Consider the following 9,425-nt stretch of genomic DNA (forward strand, 5'->3'; position numbering starts at 1 on the left):
GGGGATGGGGCTACTTTGTACAGAGGAACAAGCTATAGGCGGGGATGGGGCTACTTTGTACAGAGGAACAAGCTATAGGTGGGGATGGGGCTACTTTGTACAGAGGAACAAGCTATAGGTGGGGATGGGGCTACTTTGTACAGAGGAACAAGCTATAGGCGGGGATGGGGCTACTTTGTACAGAGGAACAAGCTATAGGTGGGGATGGGGCTACTTTGTACAGAGGAACAAGCTATAGGTGGGGATGGGGCTACTTTGTACAGAGGAACAAGCTATAGGTGGGGATGGGGCTACTTTGTACAGAGGAACAAGCTATAGGCGGGGATGGGGCTACTTTGTACAGAGGAACAAGCTATAGGTGGGGATGGGGCTACTTTGTACAGAGGAACAAGCTATAGGTGGGGATGGGGCTACTTTGTACAGAGGAACAAGCTATAGGTGGGGATGGGGCTACTTTGTACAGAGGAACAAGCTATAGGTGGGGATGGGGCTACTTTGTACAGAGGAACAAGCTATAGGTGGGGATGGGGCTACTTTGTACAGAGGAACAAGCTATAGGTGGGATGGGCTACTTTGTACAGAGGAACAAGCTATAGGTGGGGATGGGGCTACTTTGTACAGAGGAACAAGCTATAGGTGGGGATGGGGCTACTTTGTACAGAGGAACAAGCTATAGGTGGGGATGGGGCTACTTTGTACAGAGGAACAAGCTATAGGTGGGGATGGGGGCTACTTTGTACAGAGGAACAAGCTATAGGTGGGGATGGGGCTACTTTGTACAGAGGGAACAAGCTATAGGTGGGGATGGGGCTACTTTGTACAGAGGAACAAGCTATAGGTGGGGATGGGGCTACTTTGTACAGAGGAACAAGCTATAGGTGGGGGATGGGGCTACTTTGTACAGAGGAACAAGCTATAGGTGGGGATGGGGCTACTTTGTACAGAGGAACAAGCTATAGGTGGGGATGGGACTACTTTGTACAGAGGAACAAGCTATAGGTGGGGATGGGGCTACTTTGTACAGAGGAACAAGCTATAGGTGGGGATGGGGCTAATTTGTACAGAGGAACAAGCTATAGGTGGGGATGGGGCTACTTTGTACAGAGGAACAAGCTATAGGTGGGGATGGGGCTACTTTGTACAGAGGAACAAGCTATAGGTGGGGATGGGACTACTTTGTACAGAGGAACAAGCTATAGGTGGGGATGGGGCTACTTTGTACAGAGGAACAAGCTATAGGTGGGGATGGGGCTACTTTGTACAGAGGAACAAGCTATAGGTGGGGATGGGGCTACTTTGTACAGAGGAACAAGCTATAGGTGGGGATGGGGCTACTTTGTCCAGAGGAACAAGCTATAGGTGGGGATGGGGCTACTTTGTACAGAGGAACAAGCTATAGGTGGGGATGGGGCTACTTTGTACAGAGGAAACAAGCTATAGGTGGGGATGGGGCTACTTTGTACAGAGGAACAAGCTATAGGTGGGGATGGGGCTACTTTGTCCAGAGGAACAAGCTATAGGTGGGGATGGGGCTACTTTGTACAGAGGAACAAGCTATAGGTGGGGATGGGGCTACTTTGTACAGAGGAACAAGCTATAGGTGGGGATGGGGCTACTTTGTACAGAGGAACAAGCTATAGGTGGGGATGGGGCTACTTTGTACAGAGGAACAAGCTATAGGTGGGGATGGGGCTAATTTGTACAGAGGAACAAGCTATAGGTGGGGATGGGGCTACTGTGTACAGAGGAACAAGCTATAGGTGGGGATGGGACTACTTTGTACAGAGGAACAAACTATAGGTGGGGATGGGGCTACTTTGTACAGAGGAACAAACTATAGGTGGGGATGGGGCTACTTTGTACAGAGGAACAAGCTATAGGTGGGGATGGGGCTACTTTGTACAGAGGAACAAGCTATAGGTGGGGATGGGGCTACTTTGTACAGAGGAACAAGCTATAGGTGGGGATGGGGGCTACTTTGTACAGAGGAACAAGCTATAGGTGGGGATGGGGCTACTTTGTACAGAGGAACAAGCTATAGGTGGGGATGGGGCTACTTTGTACAGAGGAACAAGCTATAGGTGGGGATGGGGCTACTTTGTACAGAGGAACAAGCTATAGGTGGGGATGGGGCTACTTTGTACAGAGGAACAAGCTATAGGTGGGGATGGGGCTACTTTGTACAGAGGAACAAGCTATAGGTGGGGATGGGGCTACTTTGTACAGAGGAACAAGCTATAGGTGGGGATGGGGCTACTTTGTACAGAGGAACAAGCTATAGGTGGGGATGGGGCTACTTTGTACAGAGGAACAAGCTATAGGTGGGGATGGGGCTACTTTGTACAGAGGAACAAGCTATAGGTGGGGATGGGGCTACGTTGTACAGTTAGGATAGCCCTCAGCATTGCAATGTCTGTTGTATACAGTGAAAAGAGTCATGGACAATAGTCTGTCTATTTATTAAGAACTAGCCCTAAGCAGGAATTTGGATAAGTGTTGGAGTTGGGCTAGCTGCAAACAGAAGCTGAATACTTTCTATGAGATTTTGGTCTTTTTGTGCATGTGTCTGAGGGGTCTGCACCAGTTCTTGGAGTGAGAACTGTAATTCTAATGAATGTTAGGGCTATGTATATGACTCTGTGTTCCCTTTAATTGTGTAATTAGAAAGCCTTTACCGCTGGATTCACCCAGAACTAAAAACCGTTCCCACAGTCATAAATAATTCACAATGTTCTTAAAAAGCATACCAGCAATAATATATTTTAAAATGACCCACATAAATGAACTGAATAAATAAGTATCTCTTAATTACAAAATTTCAGTAGTAGAAATTTGCCTGGGAAGGTACAATGGCCCAAGGCAAGTTAACACTGGTTAATAGCCAACTCCGTTCATGAGAAGGAATTTCCTGATGTTTTTGACTATATGTCTTTAAAGGAACAGTAACACCAAAATATGAGAGTGTTTCAAAGTAATTACAATAAATATACCTATATGTATCAAAATGATTTCCGTTGCAGATTAGCCCATTGCTTGAATAGAGTGCATTGCTTCAGTGCAGGTACACCTTGTTGCCCCACTGATTATTCCTTGGTGTGTGAGGGATCAGGGGAGAGCGGTGGAATAAGGAACTTTGGCAAAAATAAGGGCAATGGCAATGTAAAAAGACAAGAGTTTTCGTGGGGTGAACCATTTAGGACTTCAGATGACAATCAAGATGCCATCTAAACCCCCTCCCCTTCCCGCTTTGAATGCATATCTGGATAGTTATAATTCCAAGTAAAGGTGTCCAACCATGTTAGCCAGTCAGAAAGGGTATTTACACTTTGCACAAGAATTTTCTTTTGATCTCCAAGGGCGAAGCTTTTAGAACATGCTCTTCTACATTGAGGCCCCCCTTCAGCAGCAAGGAGCAAGAAGCAATCTCCACAGGCAAGGAGATGAGATGGTTCCCGGCCAGCTCCAGGGTAGAAAGGAGAGTGAGCTTATTAAACACTGTGGGAAGACTTGAAAGATTGTTGAAGCCAGCCTTAAGAGACCGGAGTCTAGTGCAACGGCACAGTTCATGGGGCAGCGATGAGATCTGGTTACCAGTGACTGCAAACCATTCTAGGCGTGACAGCTGCCCTACTTCTAAAGGAATGACTTTAATATTGTTGTGGCTAATGTCAACATTCCTAAGTCTTACAAGAGAAAAGAGAGACGTGGGTATGGTTTCTAGCCTGTTGTGGGAGATGGAGAGTTCCTCCAGATTATGCAGGTGTTGAATAGATGGAGGTAGGCAACCAATAGCATTATGGTTCAGCCGTAAAATAGTTAGACCCCGGAGACGCTGAAAGGTTCCTATTTCATTCACCACATTCAATAAGTTGGATGATAAATCTATACATTGGAGGCTTAACAAACTGGATAGTACCCCTGGGATTTTTGATATCTGGCAATCCTGCAGTTCCACTTCCAAAAGTTGTTTCATCCTTTTTAACTGAGTCTGGCCATCAAGCGTGGTTCCTCCATTTTGTATGCTCAGCTTAGACAGCTGTCCAGCCACATCTAAGATGGCAGAGGGAAGGTGTTGCACATTGCTGTTGAGTGAAAGAGCTCTAAGGTGAGTAAGGCCCCGCAATGAATTCAGACGGATCGATTTGTTATTTGACGAGTTGAGGTTGCCGGAGAGATGGAGCTCTTGAAGACTCTTTAAGTTGTAAATCCATGGAGGAATCTCTTCCAAGTCAGTGAACCTTATGTGAAGCACCTTCAGCTTATTCTGTAGGAAACAGTATGCATCTGTATCCATTTTAGTGGAGCAGTGAATAAGGTGGAGCTCAGTAAGGGCACTTAGTCTCGACACGGCTCCTGAGATCCTCGCTGAGGCGATCAGCTCCAGTTTGAGGACTTCAACCTCAGTCAGATTATAAACAGCTTTGGGTATGGCAGGAAGCATGGAGAGCTGCAACTCCCGCCTGCCGCGAGTGTCCTTGGTCACAAACTCCCCAAGCTTTTCCATTGTCCACTCTGAATTTAATTCCATCTCTCTCAGTCTCCCTTCACTTACGGCCGAAAGGAACACTGAGAATCTTTTCGAATACAAGGAGTCGTAGTGGTCGATCATGTGCAGCAGAAAGGCAAAATCCTTTTTGACGTCAGGAATGTCTCCTAATTCAGCACCACCTTGCTTCTTTTCAAAGGAGTATACCTTCAGCGAATGGCTGCACAGCCAAAACAAGGCATAGGCCAATAGGCACGTATATAGAGACACAAGGAGAATGTAAGTCAACAACAGTTTCTCCAGGATAAAAGCCAAATTGTGGGTGCAATTAAAAATAGTATAACCCATAAGGGGTTGTATCGCCGGCTTGCAAATATGCTGGAAGCTGAATGTTCCTATGAGGCTAAATGTGTAGCCAAGCACTACAACAACCTTCAACATTTTAATGACGGTTTGGCCTGTATAAACTCTGTATACTATATCAGAATCCTCAATATAGGAGCGGAAATGGCGTATTTTTTCAAACAACGCCTTGGCCTGTTCTTCTTCCTTTTTATCCATAATGGACGGCACTGGGGTCTGTATCAGTGAAAATGGAGATTTGCGTAAAAGAGGTGTTCTCGGGGTGTACGGCACCGAACGGGAACAGCTAGACTTTTGCCGGACAAGGTGAGGTTGCTGGTCAGTGGTCTCCTCAAGGGCTCTAGTGGTCCAAGGTGATTCAAAGCACTTGGCTAATATAGAAAGGAAATGGTCAATTTTGGAGGATGTCTTTGGGTACTTAAACCAGAAATGGCTGCTGAAAAGGAGAGACAACGTAGTTACAAGAGCCAAGTAAGGGAAGTATTTTGATTGCCAAGGCACTACATTTTGGTAGCAGACAGCGCTGACGTACAGGTATTGCTGATAATCCAGGTTGGTCAGGTAACCAGAGTGCCCAGTGTTAGACAGAGAGCGCACAGACTGAGCCGCTTCTAAACCTGTGGGGGCACTCTTGGTGCTTACTGGCATGCACACCACTTTGTCGGTGATGATGAGCAGCGTGGCCGAAAAGAAGGAGACCATAACCATTATTACGACGAGATAGTCCATGAGAACGTCCCACCATGGTTTCAGCGCCTTGAAATGCGCTTGGGATTCGGCGAGGGAGACAACTTCGCTGACGGAGATCATCCCTGAAAATTCATAGGAGAGAAAAATCATTGGAAGGACGAGGGGCAGTTTAATGGAGATTTTGGTGGTAGATGTGGGAAAGCGAGACAAGCTTGTGATCTAAAGCATCATATTGATATGGCCATTATTGCTAGTTCTCTCTCTTGTTTACATGACAAAGTACTTTTAATCATATAAACGTAGGGCAAAAACGACTGGTACTGGAAAAGTCCACTATACCCCCAAACAATGTAGGTCTCTATAAAAATATATTGCATAAACAGCTCATAAGTAAAACCCTGCTTCATCTAAATACACCATTTTGATAAAACAATACTAATTTAGTAGTATGTGCTATTGGGTAATCCTAAATAGGAAACTGCTATTTTAAGAATTAAGGGCCGCCCCCTGGGATCATAGGATTCATAGTGCACACAAACATGCTAGGTCACATCAGCCAATTAATGGACAGATATATATATTCCAGTTTGGCGAGATTCTTTAATAGGTCACTTAACATAATATAAACTGTCTGTGGTTACGTATTCATTCTAGGGGTGTAGTTTCCCTTTAAAATACAACTGCAGGTAAACCCCAGTGTTCCCACTTTGGTGGGCCTGATGGCTTGCCGATCCCTTGTGTGTGTGTGTACTACACTATATCCTAGTTGGACCTATTTATCTTTCTTTTCAGGCCCTCTCCTAGTCATCATTTCTGTTGACTTTCCAATAGCTTCCTGGTTTCTAGGGCAAATAAGCCTTAGCAACATCATAGCAGATGAAATTTCAATCCTGGGAGTCAAAGAACAAAAAAAGTACTAATAAGTTCAATTTTGGGGTGAACCGTTTGCAGTCTCTGTGCTGCGCTAGCCATAGGGAATCATGGTACGCTGAGAGACAGTCTCTGTGCTGCTCTAGCCATAGGGAATCATGGTACGCTGAGAGACAGTCTCTGTGCTGCTCTAGCCATAGGGAATCATGGTACGCTGAGAGACAGTCTCTGTGCTGCTCTAGCCATAGGGAATCATGGTACGCTGAGAGACAGTCTCTGTGCTGCTCTAGCCATAGGGAATCATGGTACGCTGAGAGACAGTCTCTGTGCTGCTCTAGCCATAGGGAATCATGGTACACTGAGAGACAGTCTCTGTGCTGCTCTAGCCATAGGGAATCATGGTACACTGAGAGACAGTCTCTGTGCTGCTCTAGCCATAGGGAATCATGGTACGCTGAGAGACAGTCTCTGTGCTGCTCTAGCCATAGGGAATCATGGTACGCTGAGAGACAGTCTCTGTGCTGCTCTAGCCATAGGGAATCATGGTACGCTGAGAGACAGTCTCTGTGCTGCTCTAGCCATAGGGAATCATGGTACAGTGAGAGACAGTCTCTGTGCTGCTCTAGCCATAGGGAATCATGGTACGCTGAGAGACAGTCTCTGTGCTGCTCTAGCCATAGGGAATCATGGTACTCTGAGAGACAGTCTCTGTGCTACTCTAGCCATAGGGAATCATGGTACTCTGAGAGACAGTCTCTGTGCTACTCTAGCCATAGGGAATCATGGTACTCTGAGAGACAGTCTCTGTGCTACTCTAGCCATAGGGAATCACGCTGAGAGACAGCTTGTGGTGTATTGTGCCTTGCACGTATCTCTATATACATAAAATCTTTCAACAAATCATATAATTCCATTTCGGAACGGAAAATGGCTCACATTCCAGGCAATGGAACCCTTACATCTAACTAACACATGGATGCTTGTATAATAATATTCCCATATGGCATCTTTCAGTTGGGACTTACCTTGCCGGAGATGTGCAGCGCTGCTCACTGGCTCCTATTAGGGCGAGTACCTGTATTAGCAAACAAGGAAGCAGCACAGCCCTCTCATTGCCTCACAAGTTCCAACGTGTGCTCCATGCAATATCCCCATTACACACCTCCCACATTCCTCCATAGCTGTCCCTCTCGGCGCTGCCATGCTGTCTATCCCTATCTGTCCCATCTGTAGAGCTTCAGGCGTGGCTGGATTAGTGGGCCAGAGAGACAATTACTGGCAGGGTATGGGCAGGCTCAACGAACTTAGCTGGGCTGGTCACTGCCACTCAATAGAAAGCTTAAGAGTCCCCCATTTATTGATTTAATGACCCCCCTGTGCCTAAAGTAAGGTCTGTACAGAAAGGGCTTGCTGAAATGGGAGCAGCAGAACTTGACTGGCCTGCACAGAGCCCTGACCTCAACCCAACTGAACCTGTCAGGCTCATTTTATAGCTCCGTAGCCACATATGTTAAGATTAAAACCCTGCCCCTTAAGGCCAAACCATGGGGCTTTTTACCCCATAGCAAGCTGTGCATCTCTGACAGGGGTAAAGCTTCAGACCCTTGCACCTTCTCTGCCTGAATGACCTTCAGGAGAAGCCAGTGTTGGACTGGGACCCCAGGGGCCCACCAGAAAACCTTAGACCATGGACCCACTCTCCAAACTATTTTCCTCCTTTCTTCACCCAACCACTTTATTCTCCTAGTCTCTTTTATTTACATGCTAGCATCTATTCTTCCATCTATTTCTCCTCTTTCTTCTCATTCAGAAATAGGGAATGACCATGAAACAGGCCAAATAGTCAGGAGCAGGAGGGCCCACTTACCCCTGGGCCCACTGGGAGTTTTCCTGGCATCCTGGTGGGCCAGTCAGACACTGGGAGAAGCCCATATGTTACCCATTGTCCCATCTGTCTACAGTCCCCCCAAATGGCATTACAGGAGTCCAAATAGCTTGTCTCAGGGCACAGGGAGCAAGCAAAATACAAAATCAGGCAATTATTTGCAATCTGCATATTGTCCCATCTTTCATAAATGAGGCCATTTAACCTATTTCTTGGGCAATTCTGCAGGAACCTGTAAGTAGAAATTCTGGGTGGAGGCTCATACAATCAAATCCATATTAGGAAATGTTTTATTTAACCGTGGAAATCATTTTGGGTATAGCATGTGTTGTCATTTTTGATTAAATGTATACAATAAACGTCTGAGGCATTGTGCCACCCCAACATTACTTAGCTATTTTGGACTTCCGACCCCTTGTTAGCCATGGCTGCTGTAGCTGGGGTAAATACCCAAAAGGCCTCTGCTTACATTAGTGCTTTAGCGGCCATGACTGGGCATCACCGGGCCACACTGATGAGTAAAGGGACGGCTGGGAGGAGAAAGGTCGTAGTTAAGGGGGAAGACACACCGAGCTACTTGTCATGGCTACTAAATGCCAGAAAATACCCTGCCATAGACAATACTATTCTAAAACACAGAGGCACACTGTAAGGAGATTTGACACCCACAGGCAGGGCAGATTTCTCACAGGCAACATCTTTCCTGTTTGCCATTAACCCTTAAGGTCCCCATACACTATAAGATCCGCTCGCTTGGCAATGTCGCCAAGTGAGCGGATCTTCACCCGATATCCCCACCTATGGGTGGGCGATATCGGGTAGCAAGTGGCTTTAAAAAAAATAATCCGATCATTTGGCCCTGGGGCCAAACGATCGGATTACATTTGCGGCAATGGGGCAGTCGGTTCGGGGACCGCATCAACGAGCCGATGCGGTCCCCGATCCGACTGGGTTTTCTAACCTGGCCGATCGATATCTGACCAATTTCAGGCCAGATATCGGTCGGCCAGGCCACTCGTTTCTGCCCATACACGGGCCGATTAGCTGCCGAGTCGGTCCAAGGGACCGATATCGGCATCTTCTATCGGCCCGTGTATGGGGGCCTTTACACCATCCGCAGTCAGATATTTG

At 46.6% G+C, this 9,425-nt stretch overlaps 1 protein-coding gene across 1 annotated transcript; it reads right to left on the reverse strand.

Moving 5' to 3' along the window:
* Positions 1-2,734: 2,734 nt before the first annotated feature.
* lrrc8e.2 (volume-regulated anion channel subunit LRRC8E gene 2) lies at positions 2,735-8,083 on the reverse strand. The gene is made up of 2 exons (XM_002935416.5): positions 7,435-8,083; positions 2,735-5,661 (listed from the first exon to the last, which is right to left on the reverse strand). Exon 2 carries the CDS (start codon positions 5,657-5,659, stop codon positions 3,320-3,322), a length of 2,340 nt encoding a protein of 779 aa, XP_002935462.1. The 5' UTR covers positions 5,660-5,661; positions 7,435-8,083; the 3' UTR covers positions 2,735-3,319.
* Positions 8,084-9,425: the final 1,342 nt, after the last annotated feature.

The sequence above is a fragment of the Xenopus tropicalis genome, chromosome 3 (genome assembly GCF_000004195.4).
Source record: "Xenopus tropicalis strain Nigerian chromosome 3, UCB_Xtro_10.0, whole genome shotgun sequence".
Taxonomy (NCBI): domain Eukaryota; kingdom Metazoa; phylum Chordata; class Amphibia; order Anura; family Pipidae; genus Xenopus; species Xenopus tropicalis.

What these genes read in the sequence shown, in the direction of transcription:
- lrrc8e.2 (XM_002935416.5), bottom strand. Translation starts at nt 5,659, where the DNA reads ATGATCTCCGTCAGCGAAGTTGTCTCCCTCGCCGAATCCCAAGCGCAT.